Genomic DNA, 25,483 nt, shown 5'->3' on the forward strand with positions numbered 1-25,483 from the left:
AGATAGGTCAACAAAAAACAGTTTTCAACAAAATTAATTAATTAAGTAAATACATACAATTATACTTACAACAAATTCATACAATTAAAAATAAATTATTAACGAAAGAAGAAATTAAAATCTAAGTAGATTCATACATACATATTTTTTTTTAATTTTGTTTTACTATATTTTATAAGATTTGTTATACCCTTTACCGCAATTTTTGAATAATATTTTTTTATAGCCAAATCTTTATTATTCACAGTATATATTTTTTACTTATATATTTTTATTATTATTTTACTACAACAACGAGTATCCTATTAAAATACATATTTTAGAAACATTCTTTACGGAATGCAAAACCATACTGATCACATTTAACTCGCAAAGTCTTAGCCAACTGCGGAGGTCCACAATAGAATACCGTGACTTTACCCTTCTTTTGGGCCTGTAGCTGTTTGAATACTTTATCCCAATTCGGACGACCAGCATTAGTGCGAGTCTTCAAACCTGTGATAAGATCACGTTTACCCTGCAAAAAAAGAAGTAAAAAGAAATAAAAAGAAAAAAAAAATTTGCATCAACAAAGTGGTGAGAATCAACCACAAAAACAGCAATTAGGGAAAAGGGATTTGTTGTACCCAGCATCAGAGGGTGGGAGTTACACAAGACATTTTTTGGTAAAGTGGATTGTAATTCTCCCTTTTGTATCAAAAATGGTACTCATATGCTAGTCCATATTTTGATTTAGTCCCCATATGGGTAAAAAACAAGTAAACAGTGATCTGAACCATATAAGACACTGACATAAGTCACAGTTTCAAATTTCAATGAAATCGGATTATAAATGCGCCTTTTTGGGACCAAGACTTTAAATCGAGATTTGCGTCTATATGGCAGCTAATCTTGACCGACTTGAGCCAAGTTACAAAAAATGTCGAAGAGCCTAACACAACTCACTGTCCCAAATTTCGGCGAAATCGGATAATAAGTGCGTCTTTATGGGCCCAGAACCTTAAATCGAGGGATCGCTCTTTATGGCAGCTATATCCAAATCTGGTACGATTTGAACCAAGATACAAAACAATGTCGAAGAGCCTAACACTATTCACTGTCCCAAATTTCGGCTAAATCGGACAATAAATGCGTCTTTTATGGCTCCAAAACCTTAAATCGGGAGATCGGTTTATATGGCAGCTATGTCCAAATCTGGACCGATCTGAGCCAAATTGAAGAATAATGTCGACGGGGTTAATTTAACTCACTTTCCTTAATTTCAGCCAAATCGTATAATAAATGTGGCCTTTATGGGCCTAAGACCCTAAATCGGTAGATCGGTCTACCGATCGGGCCAAATTGACCAAGGATGTCGAAGGGCCTATCACAACTCACTGTCCCAAATTGCAGCAATTTTGGATAATAAATGTGGCTTTTATGGGCCTAAGACCCTTATTCGGAGGCTATATGAAGATATAGTCCGATATAGCTCATCTTCGAACTCAACCTGCTTATGGACAAAAAAAGAAAATTTCACCTCAATATCTCTATTTTTAAAGACTGTAGCGTGATTTCAACAGACAGACGGACGGACAAGGCTAGATCGTCTTAGATTTTTACGCTGATCAAGAATATATATACTTCATAGGGTCGGAAATTGATATTTCGATGTGTTGCAAACGGAATGACAAAATTAATATACCCCCGTCCTTCGGTGGTGGGTATAAAAATATATTCTTTTTTTGGTTGTTTCTCTTTCGAGACGAGCTCAATGATCGGAGATTGCAAATGGAAAAGGAAAGCCAAAGAAAGCAACACACACCAACCACTATGGGACACGTTTAGACTTTGATTAGAAAACTTTTCAACCATATTAGGGGTAATGGCTTTAAGGGCCGTGCGTTGGTATAATGTATTTGAATCGTATTAATTGCGAAAACGCATCCATGATACAATTACCACATTAACCACGCTCGATAACCTTGTCTATTAGCTGTACTTTTTCCCAATGCATGTGTTTTTGTGTAATGGCAGACTTTTTTTCTATGCCAATTGCACTACTTCAGTGGTACACATACTTCTGTGCATCTTTCGCAAGTTGTATTGATGGCTTCGTATGCTAGACAACGGCAACGGCTCTCGCTGTTGCTCCGTGTGCCCAGGTTCGAATCACGGCCGGGCTCTGTTCTATGTTGGAACGTCTTGCTTTTATAGCTCTTCTATATCTGTGTCAAGTTTTCTATGAAGAGGTCCAATAATGGTACATGTAGTCCGGTTTTCGTTATGGCTACCTATGGGAGCCATAACGATTCTCGATTAACATTCTTAAGGACACAGAAGGCTCATTTTGCCTCAATTTGAAATTTGTACTAACGGGCTATATTAGCTCCTCTAATATCTCTTCTAAATTTGGTATAGATCTCATTAGTGTTTATCGGTTGGGATTCTAAATGGGCTATATCAGTCCTCGTTTTGATATAGCCGATCTCAATTCTTTTCCGATTTGGCTGACATTTTGCACGAGGTTTTTTGTTTTGACTTCCATTAACTATCTTAAGTATGGTCTAAATCGCTTTATAACCTGATATGCAATAGTTTCCATATAAACCGATAACCCCATTATAGTTCTTGAGTCTCTAGAGGGGCAATTCTTTTCCAATTTGGCTTAAATTTTGAACAACAAACTCCTCTATGACCGTAAACATGCGTGCCAAATATGGTCTGAATCGGCCCATATAAAACGATCTCCCGATTTCTTGAGCCCCTACAGGGCGCAATTCTTATCCGATGTGGCTGAAATTTTGCTCTTTGACTTCTACTATGATCACCAACATTTAAACCAAGTATGGTCCAGAACATACCATAACCTTATATACCTCCAATAGTATAGCAATTCTTATACATTATCATTTGTTTGCCTATAAAGAGATACCGGGCAAAGAACTTGATAAACGCGGTCCATGGTGATGGGTGTATAAGATTCGGCTCGAACTTAGTTCGCATTTACTTAGTTCGCTTTTACTTATTTACTCTATTTTGGTGAAATTTGGCACATCAATTTGCGTAAACCCCTTCGATATGCCGATATCACAGAGTAGGGTCTAGATCGGGCTTTATTTGGATATAGCTACCGTACCAATGCTCCGATTTAAGGTCTTAGACCCATAAAAGTCGATATTTTTACCCGATTTAACACAGTTAGTTTTGTTAGACCCGGCGTGCCACAGTGGAGAAGTTTTTACATGGCTGCTATACCAAATGGTTCAGTACATCCAAATGTCGCCAGCATTAGGAGGGGATAAACGCCGCTTAAAATTTGTCTGATGTTCTCGCTAAGATTCGAATCCAGGAGTTCAGCGTCATAGGCGCACATGCTAACCTCTTCGCTGCGGTGGACTCGGAGCAGAATTCTTCTAGGTAACGTGGTGCGTATGATTAATGCCACAATCGCGAGTAGATTTTCGGATCAATGTTGAGAAACGTTCTCAATCGGAATCCGGTTGAAGAATGAGAATTCTTTGAGAAATGTTCAGGCGTCGTACTCAGGCGTTCGGGGTGATTTGCATACATGTTACCTTACTTCAATACAAATTAGATTTGTTTTTAAATTGAAGGTTAGGTTGGACAGAGGGTGCGGATATTAATCTGCCCGGTGACACTATGCACATAAACCTAAGTCAGTGATCGGCTTGTTGTGCGCTCCTAATACTGGAGAGAGCAACCTAAAAAAATCCAACTCAGGAAGTCTGTGCTACTTACAAAATCCCCAATTGTTCTCCATTCCACGCCCCTAAGTTGATTTGAGGTTGTATTTTGGCCCCACCTAAGTGCCGGTGTCTTTTATTCGCGAAAGCCGAGGAAGAAATGCTCCAGCGTCTTATCATATTTCCCACATTCCCTGAACATGCTATCACTTGCAGCCCCTATTCTGCATAAGTGCGCTCGTAGTACAATGTGTCACATTATGATACCGAAAGCTGTACTGATCGCATGCTTACATCCTCTCAGTAATAGCTTCGTCTTCTCACGATCCGGATCTCCTCATAGGATTTTCCTGCTCCTACCGACCGTTTCATTGTTCGTATCCCACGCCCTTAACTCGAACTGCTTCGACCCGAAAGTCTTCGTATTAACTAAGTTTATAGACGGGAGTCTTTGATGGCCATCGTAGCGCAGAGGTTGGCATGTCCGCCTATGACGCTGAACGCCTGGGTTCGAATCTTGGTAGGAACATCAGAAAATGTTTCAGCGGTGGTTATGCGCTGAACTAAGGAACAGGGACTAAATTCTCAATGAGTGCAGTCCGATTCAAGTTTAAGCTCTATGATAAGGTGCCTCCTTTTTATAGCCGAGTCCGAATGGCATGCCGCAGTGCGACACATCTTTGGAGAGAAGTTTTTACTTGGCATAGTACCTCACAAATGTTGTCAGCTTTAGAAGGGTAAAACCATCGCTAAAAAATGTTTTTTCTGATAGTCTCGCCAGGATTCGAACTCGGGCCTTCAGCTTCATAGGCGGACATGCTAACCTCTGCGCTACGGTGGCCTCATACACATAAGTCCTCCAATACCCAACTAAGGAGCAGACAGTCAAAAGGAACAGCATTTTTTTTGATATCCTAAGTCCATCACGCGGTTCACGACGTACATTACGAATTTTACGAAAAACTAATTTTCGACGTAATGCATGGTTCGGTTAACTGGCCAATCGATCACAAATTGGTGTACGTTCCTATAAAATCTTGTGTCCCTGGTGAACCTCCTTTCTTCAGGAATGAGAAAACGTATCTCTGTAAAGCAAACACTATGATAGTATCGATAAAACAGCACCATGCTACCATGCTTCCGACGATGCTCAAGGGAAACAAGGGAAGAGTAAGATACCATTGTCGATCAACACCATCGCTCTTCTCTGAACCCGGTCATCCGGGTTTCGGACTATATATCCCTTTTAGTCCCCGCCTTTATACTCCTTGCAGTCCCCGCTTATACATGACAGTTATATTCTATCTCAGACCTAATGTAGGTGGCATAAATATTTTCCCAGTTGCAAAGATGCTAGGGTTTAGGTCAAGTAGTTAATTTTTTTTCTACCTACCTTTTCGTGCAGCAAATCTAAGGCCAGTTGTAGGCCCACAGCCTTCATATCCGTTCTCTGCAAGGCACTGGTTATATACATATGCATATCCAAAAATCTAAAACAAAGTTAGAAATCAAAATTGTTACCTCTATGGGGTATGCGCACTTTCTTACCTCTCCATGGCACCACCCAATTCGGCCTGTTCAATTTCCAATTGCGATAGCAGATTGACAAACCATTCAAATGATCTCTGATCACGATTTATCCAAAAGAAGTCCACTTTGCGTAAATTCATCACCGTCTTGGGTATATCACTGGCCCACTCGTATAGGCAACGAGGACATGAATGTCTTGCCTTCCAATAGCGATGCATAATAGATTGCAAAATCGAAGCGAAGGGAGTAACACCAATGCCTGTACCAATTAACACCGCATGTTGGGCCATAAATATATGTGAAGAGGGTGCTCCATAGGGTCCATCAATGAATATCTATATTGGGCGAGGTAGTTGGAAAGAAAAGAACCAAAAAATAAAACTCTAAGGTTGGGGTCTTTTTGTGATTCACTGTAAAAAAAAATTAAGAAAAAAGACCCAAACCTCTAAAACTCCTGCATCAAGTGTAACCTTGCCACCAGAGTTAGTTGTTCCATTGGCGGGTAAACTGCCACTACTTCCTCGATTTTTAATGGAGGTTGATAATGAGCGCAAAAATGTGGGACGTCTAAAACGTCCCAAACGGTTATTTGTAGTTGTTGTGTTCGTTGTTGCTTTCTGATAGTTGTGGGTGTGATCCTAAAGTATATGAAATGTTATGTAGTACCATTGATATAGGCCAGCAAATGTATAGAGAGACCTAAAAAATGTCTACAAATCAAGCTTAGTTCGACCGGGCCGAACTCTAGATATCCACTAACAAGGTTTTTGATAAAAAAAAAATCACTATTGGTTGGGTTTATATGAGGATTATTTTGAAAAAAAAAAAAAAAAAACAGACCGTTGAAGGGGTTATATGGAGACTATATCGACTTATGAACCTATCTAGCGGAATTTGGTATGTTTGTTGGATCCCATATGCATACTTCTTGTATCATAGGACTCAAACTTCTTGAGATACGGGGAATCGGCGTCCCTCACCAGAATTTTAAAAATCACCATGTTTTTGACAATATTGCTATTTCAAGAGTTTTAGCCCCTCCCCCCCAGCATGGGCTGCTGACTTCACTAATGCCTATCCAAGCGGTTTGTTTTATTCGGTATCGTGATTTCGACAGACGGACGAGCGGACAGACAGGTCTGGACTCTCGATGGACTTTAAAATCCAGACAAGAAGATATATTGGGTTGCCCAAAAAGTAATTGCGGATTTTTTAAAAGAAAGTACATGCATTTTTAATAAAACTTAGAATAAACTTTAATCAAATATACTTTTTTTTACACTTTTTTTCTAAAGCAAGCTAAAAGTAACAGCTGATAACTGACAGAAGAAAGAATGCAATTACAGAGTAACAAGCTGTGAAAAAATTTGTCAACGCCGACTATTTGAAAAATCCGCAATTACTTTTTGGGCAACCCAATATATAATTTCTAAAGTTACAGATTGATGTATTCAAACATTTCTAACAAGGTGACTAAATCAGCATCTCTCTATACATTTACTGGTATATGCAACTACTAGAAGTCCCAAAAAAGTTAGTTTTAATTTTGATTACTCTTCTTTTGTGCTTTGCCAAAAATTTTACAATTTTATTTGGCTATTTTAAAATGAAAAAAATTTCGGGTTCAGTGTATATTATTGGCAGTGTACATGGGGATCTTACCTCCAAGGGTTTGGAAACCACAATTTCGGGTTTGTCATCATTAGTTTCATTATTTTGAGATTTATCTGAAAAACAGTTAAAATCATTAAGTTCATCTCATACCTTTTTGAGAGAGGTTAAAAATATACCTCCTGTTGGCACTCTTCCTTCTTCGGCCTGTATAGCATTATAGGTATGCACCGAGTCCGTTTGATCCGTACTATATTCTGGTTGACTTTCTTCAATACTGGGAGTTTTAAAGGCAATTATGGTAGGCTTATTGCGCATATATCGGAAACTTTGAGCCAGCGATTTATTTTGAGGACTCATATAGGCCAAACCCAGACTGTGTAATCGTGCCCGTCTTACGCGAGTTTCATCGAAAGATCGTTCCGATTCGGAGCGACCCAAGGTGCGTAGGCTGTAAAAATAAATCAATTTAAACATAAAAAGTGCAACAAGTAAAAAGGCATTTAGTTCGGCCGGGCCGAACTTTGGATACCCATTAACTCGGATATATGTATTAAAAACCTTTCGTCATAATACAGTGAAAAATGCATCATTTATGAACCCATAGCAGAATGCTATGTGAGGGTCTAACACAACTCATTCTATAACATTCATCATTTAAAAAATTCACGTTTTAATCGTATCAACTTTCAGCGAAATCGGACTATAAATACTCCTGTTATGGGCTGAAGACTTAAATTGAGAGATGGGTCTATATGGCAGTAATGTCGAAATAAAGACCGATCTCAACCATACTCGGTACAAATATCGAAGGGCCTAACGCAACTCATTGTGTCTAATTTCAGCATAATCGGTTAATTCACCTTTTATGGGTCTAAAACCTTAAATTAGTAGATCGGTATATATGATAGATATATCCAAATCTGGACCGATCTAGGTCGTATTGAACAGGGATGTCGAGGAGCTTAACTCAACTCGCTTTATCAAATTTCTGCAAAATCGGACTATAAATGTGTCTTTTATTGGCCCAAGAATTTAAATCGAGAGAATGGTCTATATGAAAGATCGGTCTAGGTTTGAATATATCTAGGCCGATCTGGGACAAATTAAATAAGGATGCCGAGAAATCTTACATAACTGACCGTCCCAAATGTCAGCGAAATCGGACAATAAATGCGCCATTTATGGGCCTAAGACCCCAAATCAAGAGATCGGTCTATACGGCAGCTATATCTAAATCTGGACCGATCTGGGCCGTATTGAACAAGGATGTCGAGAGGCCTAACACAACTCAAAGTCACGGGTACTCGGTCGTGGCCGGTTCGTCAATTAACCCGGATGGTATTGATGTCCATTTGACTTAGTTAGGGCATGGTAATGGAGAGGAAAATAGTCTAGGTGGTAAATTCGTTTGAATCCTATGTTGTAGCCACATTTTCATGAGGAGGTGGCGATCCAAGCTCCTGTAGGTAAGCAAGTTCGTTCCGGTACAAAGGACCGATCGCCGCGGGTACTGGGTGGCCATTGGTTATTTAAAGGCGCCAATAACTCGCCTTGCCATATCGAGCAACATAGGCACTCAGTATTTGTGCAAGAGCCGGTGCCGCCCCGCCTCTCACCAAGATTCTCCACTCGATACCGCTGATTGTCCGCGACTGCCGATTGCAGCTACTCCATATGGAGTATTTCACTATCCGCAACCTGTGGACGCGCCCGGTAGCTCGCAGCTAAACTTCTCGTGACAGCAATGAACACCACGCAGATGGGACCTTAATATTCCGGCCTGTGCGGTGCTCACAACTATCCTACAAGTCAACGAGGTTGAATAGCGTACTGCCTGCCATGCTGCACCAGAAGCACAGATTGTCATACGACTCCTTGAGATGATTTTTCAAAGCTATATTTTGCTGGGCTATGTATCGACTGGGTGGCGGGAGATTAGAGTGGACTACACGGAAATAAGCCTATTATCCCTCATTTGAAAACTTTTGAAGGCTCAACATAGTACCGAGTCACTGCCCGTGGTTGGGGACCTGATAAGGGAGGGGAACATAGTCTAGGTGATGAATTCGTTTGAACCCTCTAAGTCAACGGGATCAGATGGCATACTGCCTGCTATGCTGCAAAGGGCAGCACCGATTGTCATACGACCCCCCAAAGTGATTTTTAAGAGCTGCATCTTAGTCGGCTTTGTACCCACTGGGTGGCGGAAGATTAAAAGTGGACTACAGGCCATTAAGTCTCTTATCCTTAATTTTTAAGACTTTGGAGAGACTAATTGACATGTATTAGGGGATCTTCTCGACCCTTCACTAGTATGCGGCTATCAGCATGCGTACACGGTAGGCCGGTTGATAGTTCTCTTGGCTACATCGTGGGGAATTTGGGTGTGGCCGACTTCTTGAGCTAGATGGGGCTTTTAAAAACCTGAAGTTGGAGTTTAAACTCTGGTGGATATGAAGGTCCCCCTCTTTGGGTAAATTGGGTTGATATGATGCTGAAAGGCCGAAGTATCAATGAATTCCTGGTAGAGGGCTCGATAAGGAAGATGGGAGCTGTATCAGGTTATAGGCCAATTTGTTCCATACTTGTGATAGTTGCTGAGGCTCATAACAGAGGTTATGATGCCAAATTTCAGTCAATTCGGATAGAAATTGCGACCTCCAGAAGCTCACGAAGTCAAATCGGGAGATCCATTTATATGAGAGAATATAGACCGATTTGGACCATACCTAATTTGTTTCTATATGACACTTAAATATACATCTGTGCAAAATTTTAGAGCTCTATTTTAACTCTAACTATTTATGTCCAACGAACGTATGAAGAGCCAACACTGTGCGTCGTCATCACGATGGATGGCCGTTTCCTCGCTACTATTTCGGATTTAGGAGGAAGAGTTCTATCTCCTCTATTGTGGCTTTTGGTGATCAATGGAATTCTGAGGTATTTCGAAAGGGAGAAGTTAAAGATCTTCTATTTAAGGAAGCTGTCCTGATGGAGCTTTAAGGAAGCTGTCCTGATGGACGAGGGCCAACGGGCTTTTCATAAATCCCAAGAAAGACTAATTGATCCCTTTCACCAGGTGGAGCTACGGCTCTCACCGGTGGTCATGCACTTGAGCGTGATTCTTAGCCAGAAACTAATTTGAAGGTGAAAATCGATGAAAGAGTCTAAAGGGGACTGATTGCGCTGACACCTGTCGTAACTCGATATAAAGGATTTGGGGCCTAAGGCCGCAAACGGTGCACTGGATGTTTACAGCGGTTGTTCGGCCAATTTTTACCTATGATTGTCTAGTGTGGAACAAAGCTCTAGAAAATTATGATCTTCGCAAAGTGGCGATCTCCAGAGTGGTAATCTCTAGGGCAGGAAAAAGTGCCCTAGAGATTATCCGCGACTGATTATATAACAGGGGAGTCCTTCCTTGTTGATGGGTTGGCAGTCGTTTTACCGAAAAGGAATCTCTGGGTTGGAGGCACCTCACCCTTCTCGTCACCCTCTGTATACACTGGGGGATTTAAATTGGATGGGGGCACTGGGGCATGACTTCATTCAATTCCGTGAAATCAGGGACTCTTAAAGACATCTGGACGAGTGCAGCGTCTTTCAGGCAGGGGTTTTCGCGATCCTGAAGACAGTGGAAGCAATGTCGACGCGGAAGCGGTGGCCCGATTATACTGCCACGATATACGTGGACAGTCAGGCGGCTCTAAAGGCTCTAGCGTCGGGCCGCATGAGGTCAAAACTGGTTAGAAGTAGCAGCGTCTTTCAGGCATGGGTTTTTGCGATCCTGAAGACAGTGTAAGCAATGTCGACGCGGAAGCGGTGGCCCGATTATACTGTCACGATATACGTGGAGAGTCAGGCGGCTCTAAAGGCTCTAGCGTCGGGTCGCGTGAGGTCAAAACTTGGAATAATGGGAAAGGCTGTCAGGCTCTGCTGGGTCCCAGGCCATCAATGGCGGGAAACAAAGCGGCAGACGAGTTGGCCAGGAATCTATCGCTGATTGCCGCAAATGTTGCTAGGGAATAAGTGAGACCTCCACTGTGTGGGATTCTTGGTAGTGTGGACGCCTTCTATAATGACAGCACGAATAAGGCGTAGGCTTGAAGTGGCTAGTAAACGAGGTCGCTAGTCGCTTGCCCTCCTAACCTAACCTCTCTAAATATTAAAGCGCTTTTTATATGATTTCGATAAAATTTCAATAGATGAGTTATATAAGCCCACACTTAGTTATACATATGTGAAATTTCTACATTATTCTTTGAATTTTTATACTTACGCCTTAGTACGTTCTCGTTTCTTCGTCTTCACTCCTATATCCGGCAGCGATATACTTTTCTCCAGCGGCGGTTTTTCCAGCATAAACTTTTTCAACTTTCTTCGTTTGCCCAACTCTGTGGTTCCGCCCACATCATATTCATCCGACATAAAACCATCATTGGAATGACCCGACAGACGCTTCTCTTTCGGAGCTTGGTCTTTGCGTGAGAAGGTTCTTTGAAGAGATTTTTTAATGCTACGTATACGATCACTGCTGCTGGTGGGCTGAGACATCATTTCCACATGACTAGCACTTATACTTTCGGTGGCCAATTTCGAGGGGGCATAGTTATGGCGGGGAGGTCTGAGAGGGGATATTTGCATTTCCTGCATGGCCTTAGTCACCATGCCGGAATCATAGCTGGAACTGTGCTGCATCTTGGCAAGATTCTGGGCCAAGAAATCGGTTTGAGGAGTTGAAGATGCGATACGAGTATTCTCTTCACTAATTTGCAAAAGACTTGAGGTGGGTATGGCCTGTTTGTGGGCAATTACGTCGCCCTTGTGTAGCCTCTGTTGCTCTTTTTCAAAATAACGATACAAACGATTTGTCCATTCGCCCACAGTGCGTATATGCAGCCACATATAGTCCTCCTGCTCAGGTGCAGAACTTATGGTAAAAGGATGCCATTCATAATTGGCTATGACAGGAATGTTCACAAACACATAATCACCAGGGCGGAAATTAAAGTTATAGGGCCGTTTAATAACCAAATGTATGACCTTCGAGGGCAGTAAGAGGCCAGAACTGATATAGGTCTTTCCATGATCTCCACGCATCCAGACGAAGCGCAAAACTCTTTCCACAATGTAGATAATGCCCGGCACAAGAAACCATTTCCAAAAGTTTGGACCATGGAACAACACCAATATCCAGAAGGGTATGTACAATAAATGAGTCCAATAGAATACCTCAAAGGAGCCTTTACGTCTCACAAATGGCTGCGAACATATGAACATAATCAATAAAATTATGAAGAGAGCCATGCCTGTGGGATTGGCGCAACCTGGTATTAGACCAAATAATCCAGGACGATCGGTTAGCAACCACTCTCCTATGGTATAATGACCGGCATTGATTTTTGGATCATTTACCACTATAATGGAGAAATTAAAGAGATGCATGACGGTGTGTATCAAACTGAAGACGGATATCACAATGCCCGTTAGTTTGTGCAGATAGATGTGATTGTCCACGGGCAAATAGGTAGAGAGGCCACGAGATCGTAAATAGGTTAAGGTATGTCGCAGCATAAGCACTAGGACCCAGGCACAATTAAAGTTCAAGCATTGACCTGAAAGGGGGGATGGGAAAAATTTATTGAGGTATTTGAAACGATTCTTAACATTTAGGTAAATTTTTATTGATTAGTGGAACTTCATTGCTAGACTGAGAGAGCGAAATTATAATTTTGGGGAATTTCATAAAAAATGTCCTAATTTTTAGGAATAAATTCATACAGTTTATGAAAAGGCATTTTTAAATCTTAGGTATGAATCCATAAATTTTGAGACTGAATTATTGAATTTTATCAATAAATCCATACATTTTATGAATAAATTTAAAATTTATCGCCTGATATTTGTTATAAATTTATAAAATTTTGGAATTTTTAAATTTTATTAGTTTTTACTTTATTTTATGAAAAATTGCAAAATTTTTTGCAAATTTTAGGAATAAATTCATACAGTTTATGAAATTTTTTTAAATTTTAGGAATAAATCCATAATTTTTGAGAGTGAATTCTTGAATTTTATCAATTATCAATAACATTTTATGAATAAATTTAAAATTTATCGCCTGATATTTGTTACAAATTTATGAAATTTTGGAATTTTTCAATTTTATAAGTTTTTACTTTATTTTATGAAAAATTGCAAAATTTTAGTAAAAAGGTTTAATTTCCATGAATTAATTCTAGATGATATTATATTTTTTTTTAATTTAAAATTAATTTACTATATTGTAGTAACAATTACCTAAATTTCACAAATAAATTCATCTAAAAATATTTTAAAAGTTATTTTTGATTTCGCAAAATGTATTTATGAAATAAGTAAATTTATTCTAGAGTTCACGATTTTTTCAGAAAACTTTTAGCCAATGACTGCAAAGTAGACCTCTTCAAGTCTAAATGAGGCGACATAGTTTTGGAATGCTCACAGCCCCCTCTTTGTGATCATCTATCATTCGCTGCCCTTCGGGCCTGGTCTTGAAAACTTAGCTTACATGTCGCTAGAGGCATACCCACAGATTCCAGTGTCCCTGGAGTGTGTAAGGTAGTTCCTAGTCTCGCAAGCTCATCTGCTTTAGAATTCCCTGGAATATCTCTGTGGTCCGGCACCCAGAACAGTTGAATTTTGAACTGTTCAGCCATCTCGTTGAGAGATCTGCGACAGTCGAGGGCGGTTTTTGTGTTCAGAAATACGTGCTCCAGGGATGTAAGGGCTACCTGGCTGTCTGAGAAGATATTTATGCCAATGACATTATACTTCCTTAATTGCAAGGATCTATACTTGATACACACTGCAGTGGTCGGGTAACCTCTTCGATATGACCAGTTCTAGATCTTTAGAATACATCCCAAAAGCCCAACTGGTCGTTTAGTTTGAAACCATCCGTATAGAAGTATATGTAATATCTGTTACCAGGGATATCGTAGGTCCAATCGTTTCTATCAGGAATAGTGGTAAAGTAATTTTTATCAAAAAGCGGCTCAGGTAGGGTATAATCCACACTGCCTGGGACATCGGATATTGTATCATGTATAACACAGCCGCCACATGACCAATGAGAAAGCTTCCTTAACCTCACGGCAGTGGTCGCTGCAATTTGGGTAGCTACAATGTCCAGAGGCATAAGATGGAGCATTAAGTTCATTGTATCAGATGGTGCCGTCTTCATCCATCCTTTGGTGTCGTCTTCCTCCATCCTTTGGTATTGTATTGAGCAGTAGGTAGGTTTTTGAGAAACGTCCATCAGACCACAACACCATATAGCATAATAGGTCTGCCAACTGCAGTATATACCCAATGCATGACATGCGTTCTCAATCCCCAACTTTTGCCAATGGCTCTCTTGCAGGTGTATAGGGCAAGAGTGGCCTTTCTTACACTTTCCAAAATGACGAATTAAACTTGTTAAGAAAAAAATTTCCCGTCATATATGGTCATGTTTTGAGAGAAAATTGGCTTGCCAAAAGTCTTCAATGTTTTAATATCCAAATAACACAAACAAAAAATTTTTGTCCATGAACATTCCACTAAGGAACAGGGGCAAACTTCTCACATATCAATGAGTGCAGTCCGATTCAAGTTTTAAGCTCAATGATAAGGGGCCTCCTTTTTATAGCCGAGTCCGAACGGCGTGCCACAGTGCGACACCTCTTTGAAGAGAAGTTTTACATGGCATAGTACCTCACAAATTTTGCCAGCATTAGGAAGGGAAAACTACCGCTGAAAATTTTTTCAGATGATCTCGCCAGGATTCGAACCCCGGCGTTCAGCGTCATAGGGGGACATGCTAACCTCTGCGCTACGGTGGCCTTCTCCCTATTTAGGGAATGAAATTTCTGGAAACCGATTTAGTATCTTATTTCATTTAATGGGGTCCATATTTTAACCAACAAGGAAAGACAAAAGTCATGTGGAGCTATACAATACCCTACACCACCGAGCATAAGTACTTCTTATATGGAAATATTGAATGGATTGTAAGATTTTCTTACGATAGGGCCTAAATTGTGGCTACTCCTAGAGCCTGATCACAAGAATACATGGGCAGACGGATATAGGTAAATAGTATCGGGGAGTGATTTAAGCCGATCGGTATACTTACCAATGGGTCTACCTCGTCTCCTTCTAAGCGTTGCAAACAAATGCACAAAGTTATAATACCCTGTACCACAGTGGTATAAAATAAACTTATGGCGATAAGTCTAATACTTTTGACAGCAAGTGTGATTTTATGTCCAAGTCATTAAAATTGACTTCTCTTCCCTAAATGGTCATAAAATATTAAGAAAATAATTTTCGTTGTTGTAAAAACATAGTGGCTTACGAAATAAAAAGACCCCAGATCGGTTTATATGACAGCTATATCAGGGTATAAACCGATTTCAACCTTACTTAGCACAGTTGTTGAAAATCATAACAAAATATCTAATGCAAAATTTCAGTCAAATCGGATAAGAATTGCGCCCTCTAGTGGCTCAAGAAGGCAAAATCCAAGATCGGTTTATAAGGCAGCTATATCAAAACATGGGCCGATTTGGCCCATTTACAATCCCAACCGACCTACACTAATAAAACGTATTTGTGCAAAATTTCAAGCGGCTAGCTCTACTCCTTCGAAAGTTAGTGTGCTTTTGGCAGACAGAGGGACGGACGAACATGGCTAGATCGACTTAAAATGTCATGACGATCATGAATATAAATATTGGGTCGCCCAAAAAGTAATTGCGGATTTTTCATATAGTTGGCGTTGACAAATTTTTTCACAGCTTGTGACTCTGTAATTGCATTCTTTCTTTTGTCAGTTATCAGCTGTTACTTTTAGCTTGCTTTAGAAAAAAAGTGTTAAAAAGTATATTTGATTAAAGTTCATTCTAAGTTTTATTAAAAATGCATTTACTTTCTTTTAAAAAATCCGCAATTACATTTTGGGCAACCCAATACTTTATGGGGTCTTAGACGAATATTTCGAGATGTTACAAACAGAATGACGAAATTAGTTTACCCCCATCCTATGGTGAAGGGTATAAAAATTATATGAAAATATGAATTTATTTTAAATTTTAGTAAATTATTACTTAAAGTTAGTAAGTTAATACTAAAATGAAGTAAATTATTACTTAAAATTAGTAAATCATAACTAAAATTTAATAATTTACTACTTACTTGAAATAAATTTTAAAATTTCAAAAATAATTTTGCAAAACTAAAAAAAAATATTTTTTTCCCCCCTAACTTACCACATGCTCTGGCCACTATCACAAATCCATTACTGGCCCTATACTGTATAGCCCTTGATATAAATAGGCACACATTTACGGCAATATATAAAAAGAGATAGGTAACAAAGACATGATTATTCCTCATATACGCAGGTGTCAGCTGATGCGGTATGGGTATAGAATTCCATAATTTCGATTTGGATTTACTGACAGGAGCTTCCTGGCCCAAAGGCACTAACCAACGATCAATGCTGCCAACAAAAAATAAAAAAGGCAAAAAACATAAATTGAATTTAATTTGATTTAGACAATTGAGCTTGGAAAATGCTTAGGAATGTTTCTACCCACGTTATGCTTAGATTCTCCAAGAGTCCTCCATGTTTGTGTAATTGATTTTTCAGGGCCTCATAAGTAATCTCGCCACGATTGTATGGATCGGCATCTTCAAACATGGCCGTTGTCAGATCTTCAATCTGTGAGAAGGCACAAGGAAAGAAGAAAAAAGAAACAAAATTAAGCATTACTGTCATTATTATTAACTATTCCCAAATGTCATCCACTTGGCCGCTGGACCATTTGCACTGCACAATTGTTTCCTTGTGGGGAGCAGGAGGTGGGGCATAATGGCCGCTTAGTGCAACAAATAAATCATTTATTATGGTTTTATGCTATTTTACCTGATCTTCGGAGAATTCCATGCCATTCTCTTCCATGCAGGCACGTATGACATCATGCAACTCCTTGTGCTGTATGAGACCATCACCTTAAGTAATAAATCAATAAGTGGTTAATCGTCTTGGCTTACAAAAAACAACAACAACAACAACACAAACAATAAATTCAACTAAACAAATAGTACAATAGTTGAGTATTCTCCATGCGGTTTTTGGGCCCATAACAATAAAACTCAAGGCACACTCTAAGGTGGACACTCACTCCTCTTTGAAAGCAACTGCCGCCTTTGGGGCAACTTTTCAAGACCTTATGAAAAAAGGAAATTCCAAAACACTCGCACTGGTTCAGAGCAAAATAAATTGAAATTTGTTTCCATAAAACATTCACAACCAGGGAATACGTTTGTACGCCAATGGCTTGAAACTTGGAACCAAGGCCAGCAAATTAAATAAAACAGGAATGGCAAAAAGGTCCATCAGAAACATAATTTTGCAGCAGCAATTGCTGCTTGAAGTAATGAAGTTGCAAGGCAACCTAACTTGTGGCCTTCAATGTGCAGAAAATATAGCAGAACATTTATTTAAATGACAAATGAAAGGGCACAGTTTTTGGTATGACAAGATTTTTTTTTCAGATTTCATTTAAAAAAAAAAAGAAAAACAAGAAAAAGTTTTTAAGAAAGTTTTCGAGGAAATTTGATCAGTTTGTAAAATATTTGAATTTTTAGAAAAATCTCATTATTTCGATATTAGAAAGAAAAGAAAGAAAATTTTACACAAATTTTATTTTATTTGTCGCTCTTAGTCTGGCTTAATGGCATACATATGTGAAAAAAATTAAAAAAAAGATCTATCCTGCTTTAAATTTTAAATTATATTTTTGTTTTTTTTTTTTTCGATATTTCGATACATCGTTGATGATCGTCATCAGGGAATTACTCTTTTTATTTTCCTGAGAAAGTTTTTTGTGTGTTTTCAGCATGCTGGGCTGATATTTTTTTTAATTTGTATTTATATTTGTTTTTTTTTTCAATTTTTAGTTATATTTGCGATTTTTCAATTTTTCGATACGTCGCTGATGATCATCATCAAGGAATCACGGTTTTATACCCACCGCCATGGGGGTATGCTAATTTAGTTATTCCGAAACATCGACCTGAGACACTATAAAGTATATCTCTCTTTGATCGTCTTGACATTCTGTGTTGATCTAGCCATGTCCGTTCTGTCGAAATCACGATATCTTTCGAACGAATAAAGATATCCGCTTGAAATTTTGCACAGATACTTCTTATCGATGTGTTGTTGTTGCAACAGTTTGTTGTTTTTTATCTTGTTGAATATTCAGCCTAATGTGGGGTGCGTCCAGAGGTATCTGGGTCTGAGACGAGTGGGTTTGGCTGGGCAGTAAAACAGGTGATGTGTGTCGTGTGGTCCCACGTCACAATCGGGACACACATCCTGCACGTTGGCATTAATTCCTGCTCTGTAGAAGTTGAGTTGGCTGCATCTGCTGTATTGTAATTGAACCAGAACTAAACTGGTTTGCCGGGGAGGACAACTTCTTCAGGTGCAATGGGAGGCGGTCTGGTCGAGGGGCTTAACTTAACTCATTGTCCCAAATTTCGGCGACATCGGAAAGTAAATGCGCCTTTGATGGGACCAAAACATTAAATCGAGCGATTGGTCTATGTGGCAGCTATATTCAAATCTGAACCGATCTGGGCCAAATTGAAGAAGGGCCTAACACAACTCACTGTCCCAAATTTTGGCAAAATTGGACAATAAATGGGCTTTTTATTGGTCCAAAATCTTAAATCGTGAGATCGGTCTATATGGCAGCTACATCTGTCCCAAATTTTGGCAAAATTGGACAATAAATGGGCTTTTTATTGGTCCAAAACCTTAAATCGTGAGATCGGTCTATATGGCAGCTATATCCAAATCTGGACCAATCTGGGCCAAAATGATGACAAATGTCGAAGGGTCTAAAGCAACTCGCTGTACCAAATTTCTGCAAAATCGGATAATAAATGTGGCTTTTATGGGCCTAAGACCCTAAATCGGAGGATCGGTCTATATGGCAGCTATATCCAAATCTGGACCGATCTGGACCAAATTGAAGAAGGATATCGAAGGTCCTAGCACAACTGTCCCAAATTTCAGAAAAATTGGATGTCATGGTTGGTTTGTTTTTATGGACCGAAGACCTTAAATCGGCGGAACGGTCAATATGGGGCCTACATCAAGATATAGTCAAAAAAAGATATAGAAAAAAAAAGAATCTGTGCAATATTTGAGCTCAATATCAATAAAGACTGTAGTGTGATTTCAACAGACAGACGGATAGACGGATAGATGGCTTAGATTTTTACGCTGATCAAGAATGTATATACATTATAGGGTCGGAAATAGATATTTCGATGTGTTGCAAACTGAATGACAAAATGAATATACCCCTATCCTTGGGTGGTGGGTGTAAAAAGGGACTAAAACATACACTGAGGGGTCAATCCGGTAGGTACAAACGGTTGCCATGGGATCGATGTAGGTCGTTGGGGATTGGAAATGGGTCATATCGGTTCAGATTTGAATATAGCCCCCATATAAGCCGATCCCCCAGTTTTGACTTCAGCCTCTAACCTCTTGAGCCCCTAGAGACCTTAATTTTTATCCGATTCGGCTAAAATTTTGCATCTCGACTTAGACTCTGACTGACCAACATCAGTGCCGAGTACGACTCGAATCGGTCTTTAAGCTGATATAACTCCCAAACAAACCGATCCCCGGATTTGACTTCTGGAGCCCCAAAAAGCCTCAGTTTTCATCCGATTTGGCTGGAACTTGGCACAAGGACTTCCATTCTGATTTCCAACATCATTGCCGAGTATGGTCCGAATCGGTCATGTGCGGGGTATACCAGTTTATACCCCACACATGAAACGATCCCCGGATTTTACTCTTTGAGCTCCTAGTGGTGATTCCGTGGAAAACACGTCAAGCTAACTGGGGAAATAAATAAAAGAGCAGTAATTGATCCTGATGACGATCATCGGAGCTGTATCGAAATGTTGGAACAAGTAAATATAATAAATAATTATTTTCTTATAATTTTTCACGTATGAACTGAAACCAGACTAAAAGCGTCAAATATAGGATAAAAGCACAACTCTACCCCGACAAATTTTATTTTCATAGACAATTTCGTTAAAATTTGATTTTCATTTAAAATTTTGCCAAAAATTGGTTTTATTCGGAATAAGATTTTTATCGATTGTTATCCACAGATTTTTTAATGTAAATAAATTTAAATTAAAAAAAAAAATTGTGAAATTTGATGTTTATTGCAAATTTCTCCATATTTTGATTTTTGTAGAAATTTTCATTGAAAATGAAATTTTAAAAAAATTTCAAAATTCGATTTGAAATTCGATAAAAAATTTTATAAAAATTAAGTTTTTGCAGAAATTTTATTTTCATAAAAAATTTCGTCAAAAATCGATTAAATCAAAGAAAATTTCATAAACAATTTTTTAGAATGTTAATTTTTTAATTTTTTCCAAATTTGATTTTTATAAAAAAAGTTTTTGAAGTTTTTATAATTATTTTGTCCATGTTTAAATTCCATAGAAAATAGATTTTTTTATTACGTTTGCAAAAATTGGATTTTTCTTGAAAATTTTTCTGAAATTTAATTTTTGTGGAAAATTTTGTCAAAAAGTTAATGTTAAGAAAATTGCATCAAAATTTGATTTTTATTAAAAATTTCATAAAAATTCTATTTAGTCAAAAATTTTATAAAAATTTGATTTCTACAGAAAAATTTCTTCAAATTTGATTCCATAGAAAATTTAAATAAAATAGAAATTCGACCAAAATTTGAAGTTTTTTAGGAATATTCGTGGAAATTACTATTTATTTTTTTTTTTATTTTTCGTAAAAAATCCCGACAAAGTTTTTATATGACAAAAAAAATTATTTTCATAATAAAGTTAACCCAAAGTTAGTTTGGCACTTAAAAATTTTGCTTGAATTTTTTTTTTTTTTAATTTTCCTTTTGTGTTGTTATCCCTTCAATATTTCAATTCAAAATCGAAAGTTTTAGCAAAAACATGGCCCAATCTTTATATTCACACTTGCTAAGAAATGCCTTATCTAAACCACAGGCTGCAATTTAAGTGTGTTATCCAACTACAAACGCCTCTTTAATACCTTCATATTGATGAGAGTTAGAGTTTGTGTAGCTAATACATGAACACCACTCTTCTTGATAAGCAGAGCTTAATGAATTGGTTAACAACTTTAAGGCGTTGAAGTCAAATACATTACCATCGATATCGTAGACCTTAAATAGAAAGCGTATTTTATCATCAGCCGATTGTCCTGAGAACTGTTGAATGGCATCAATGAATTCCTGCAATGATATGGAACCGGAGTTATCCTTGTCGAAGATTTGGAAAACACGTTCCGTAAAGAAAGGCTGAAATGACACCAGAGAAGAACACACGCACTCTTAGATAATTTGCTGTTTTTCATCCAAAGCAACCGACCACAGAAATTAATGAAATTCCTTTAGCTGGCTGACAGTGGCATTAGCTGGAATGAGTTGAAATGACATTCAACATCTAAGCACCACTGATCATGCTGTACAACACAGAGTTAACTTGACTTACATTCTTGGAGATAACAATTTTCTTGAATTCCTCGCGTCTTATTTCGCGTTCATTTCCCACAGTATTGCGAAAGAGCTGCTCCAAACGGGCCAAAGAGCTTTTATCAAAGCCAGTGCGGGGTCTATAGGAAAGAGAAAAAATAGGAAAAAGAAGGAAAGTACAACAACAACAAATAATCCCCAAATACCCCCCTCACTAAAGACCAAGGCAAGGATACAACAATAATTTATGCAATCCCATAACAAACGGCACACAATAATGCCAACTTCTAAGTGGTACAAGTTCAACAAATTGCATTGGCCTCTCCACACTGCCTTATTGGTGATGCTTGGCTACAACTTCAAATGGAGTTGAAAGACCGACGACGTCTATTACAGCATGTTGCAGTTAAGGTTTAGTAATAAATTAAAGATTAATTAAAAGATTGCAGAACATAGAGTTTAGAACCTCTTCGACTATTTGATTAATAGCTGCTTTTCCATGTACCTGTCAGTTTCTCAAGAGCTTTGTTTATTTTCTTTCTTTCTTTTTGAACAAAAGTGTTAAAAAAAGGCTTTTCCCCGGTTTTGTCTTAGATTTACCACCACCTTCTATGAGATATTAACAGTGGTATAGAATGAAATCAATTGTTAATTTGTAATAGAAAATGTTGTAAATAGTAAATGGACAGGTGGTACCAAAATGGAACTATTGGGTTGCCCAAAAAGTAATTGCGGATTTTTCATATAGTCGGCGTTGACAAATTTTTTCACACCTTGTGACTCTGTAATTGCATTCTTTCTTCTGCCAGTTATCAGCTGTTACTTTTAGCTTGCTTTAGAAAAAAAGTGTAAAAAAGTATATTTGATTAAAGTTCATTCTAAGTTCTAATAAAAATGCATTTACTTTCTTTTAAAAAATTCGCAATTACTTTTTGGGCAACTCAATATTATTATTTTTCCCAGATAATTTTGCAAGGCTTGATGGTTTATAAAAAATTTCTTGATTTCTATTGAAATGTTAGTTTTTCTAGAAAATTTTGCAGAAATGATTCCTTGAAATTAGATTTTTATTGACCTGGGCCCGCTCCGCTGCCCCTTCTTTTACTTTATATGGAACAAAAGTTTCCTAGGAATATTTATTTTCGACAATTAGAGGAATTACGACTACTGACTACGAAAATAGTACATCGCTTGACTAACAGTTTACTTATACAAATGCCTTTATCTGAATCCCATATGATCTTTGTTGGTCTACGAAGTTAAGTTTGAATGCAAGGTGTACTCCATTCTTAAATATTGGGTTGCCCAAAAAGTAATTGCGGATTTTTCATATAGTCGGCGTTGACAAATTTTTTCACAGCTTGTGACTCTGTAATTGCATTCTTTCTTCTATCAGTTATCAGCTGTTACTTTTAGCTTGCTTTAGAAAAAAAGTGTAAAAAAAGTATATTTGATTAAAGTTCATTCTAAGTTTTATTAAAAATGCATTTACTTTCTTTTAAAAAATCCGCAATTACTTTTTGGGCAACCCAGTACTTTATTCAGCACGAAATTCTCATGATACCTGATTCAGGAGTGTTTTCGGGGGTGAGGCCCAGATACTTGACCCTCAAAAAATATCAGCATCGTGCTCTTCTTTATTTATTTACCATTTATTTAAACCCCATATTGCCATTGGTTTAAGAGGAGTTTACAGGATGAATCGTCCCCCAAACACATGGCCCCAAAATAGGTTATCAAATTCGTTTTCTAATCTCAAATACCTTTCATTAGAGCCACATATTGGCATGGTAGAAAAATGTTAACCCTTTGGGGGTGTTTTGGAAAAGGGGTGATGCCCTAAATACATGGTCCTACATTTGGATATTAAATTCGTATTCTACTCCCAAATACCTTTATTTGAGCCCCATATTGCGATGGTCAGTAAAAAATTGCTGTTTGTGGAGTATTTTTGGGAAAGGGGTAGACCCCCAGAAAATTGGTCCCGAAAATGGGTATCAATTCTTGCTCTACCCCCCAATACCTTTAATTTAAGCTCCAAATTGACATGGCCGGTAAATATGCCCGATTTAGGGATGTTTTGAGGATTGAGGTGGTCCCCCGAACACTAAGCCCGGAAAATATATCAGCAACGTGCTCTATTCTCATATATACATATACATCATTTATTTGAACCCCATATTGCCATTGCCCTCAAAATTGGATGTAAAATTCGTTTTCTAATCTCATTTAAACTCCTTATTGCAAAAGTCAGCAAATATGTCCGGTTTGGGGTATTGGCCCTAAAAACTATGAATATTTAGTTCCACTCTCTTTAAGACCCAAATTGTCTTAGTGAGCAAATACGTTCTATTTGGGGGTTGTTATGGTGGTGGGACGTCCGCTAGACAGTCGGTCCCTAATGTTGATATCAGATACGTGGTCGACGCCCACATACCTTTAATTTGAGCCCCATATTTGGGGGCTTGGGGGTGTTTTGGGGGATGGGCGGCCACTCAGTGAGTTGCCCTTGAAAATATATATCGGATTCGTGTTCCACTTTAAAAACCCTCTTATTTGAGCCTCATATTGCAATAGTCAGAAAATACTTACTATTTGGGTGGTGTTGTGTGGATGGCGTGGCCCCATAGACACTTTTCCCGAATATTGATATCAAAGTCATGCTTTACTCCCAACGACCTTTCATTTGAGCCCCATATTGTTATGGTCGTAAATTTGTCCCCTTTGGGGGATGTTTTTGGTGAGAGGCGGCCCCCCAAAACACTTGGCACCATTTTTGGATACCAGATTCTAATTCTACACTCAAATACCTTTTATTTAAACCCCATATTCCCATGGTCAGTAAATAAGTCCAGTTTGGGGGGTGCTTTGGGGAAGGGGTGGTCCCCCAGAAACGTGGTCCCACATTTGGATATCATATTCGTATTGTACTCGCAAATACCTTTCATTTGAGTCCCATATTGTCATGGTCGGTAAATATGTCCGATTTAGTGGTGTTTTGGGTCCTGGGGTGGTCCCCTTAGCACTTGGTCCGACAATTGGATATCAGATACGTTTTCTTATCCCAAATACCTTCCATTTGAGTCCCATATTGTTGTGATTGGTCTAAATATATGTTTGGTAGGTTTTAGGGTGGGGCGCCCCCCAAGGTACCCCATCCGAAATTTAAATTTTTAATGCTCTCTATAAGAGAGCATAAAAAATTTCGCTTAAATCGCACCACCCATCTCCGAGATCTGGCGTTTCTGAAAATTAGGGTAAGGGGGAGGGTCCGCTCCCCCTTCAGATATCAACAAATCCGATTGCCATGGTCGGTAAATATGCCCGATTTAGGGGTGTTTTGGGGCCTGGGGTGGTCCCCTTAGCACTTGGTCCGACAATTGGATATCAGATACGTTTTCTTATCCCAAATACCTTTCATTTGAGTCCCATATTGTCGTGATTGGTCTAAATATATGTTTGGTAGGTTTTAGGGTGGGGCGCCCCCCTAGGTACCCCATCCGAAATTTAAATACAATATTTTTGTTTGTAAGTGACTATAAGAGAGCATAAAAAATTTCGCTTAAATCGCACCACCCATCTCCGAGATCTGGCGTTTCTGAAAATTAGGGTAAGGGGGAGGGTCCGCTCCCCCTTCAGATATCAACAAATCTAGTACCCTATTTTCAATTTCGGTTCAGCAGTTTCTAAGTCCATAAGGAACACACAAACATACAACCAAACAAACAAACCTACAAACAAACACAAATTGATTTTTATATATAAGATATTGTCAACATTTAGAATAGTGAGTAGTTTTGACATCCTTGCCGATTTAGTTTAGATCGGCCTATATTTGGGTGACCGATAGCTTGGAATCTCATATGTTGACGAAATGTCGATGATATGTTCGACAGGACTGAATGGGTTTTTATACCATACACCACTACTGTGGTACAGGGTATTATAAATTAGTGCATTTGTTTGTAACACCCAACAGGAAGAGAGATAGACCCATTGATAAGTATACCGATCGACTCAGAATCACCTTCAGATTCGATTTAGCTA

The 25,483-nt window shown here is 38.5% G+C and overlaps 1 protein-coding gene across 1 annotated transcript in view; it reads right to left on the minus strand.

The window, feature by feature from the left end:
* Nucleotides 1-161: 161 nt before the first annotated feature.
* Nucleotides 162-25,483, minus strand: part of LOC106082653 (uncharacterized) — a 60,687-nt gene continuing 35,365 nt past the window's right edge. The window contains 10 exon segments of the mRNA XM_059370200.1: nucleotides 162-517; nucleotides 5,080-5,176; nucleotides 5,235-5,551; nucleotides 6,879-7,278; nucleotides 11,113-12,448; nucleotides 16,127-16,359; nucleotides 16,457-16,581; nucleotides 16,786-16,871; nucleotides 21,112-21,262; nucleotides 21,456-21,576. Of these exon segments, the coding sequence (XP_059226183.1) occupies nucleotides 320-517; nucleotides 5,080-5,176; nucleotides 5,235-5,551; nucleotides 6,879-7,278; nucleotides 11,113-12,448; nucleotides 16,127-16,359; nucleotides 16,457-16,581; nucleotides 16,786-16,871; nucleotides 21,112-21,262; nucleotides 21,456-21,576 (3,064 nt within the window). The 3' untranslated portion in view covers nucleotides 162-319.

This window comes from Stomoxys calcitrans, chromosome 5 (genome assembly GCF_963082655.1).
Source record: "Stomoxys calcitrans chromosome 5, idStoCalc2.1, whole genome shotgun sequence".
Taxonomy (NCBI): Eukaryota; Metazoa; Arthropoda; class Insecta; order Diptera; family Muscidae; genus Stomoxys; species Stomoxys calcitrans.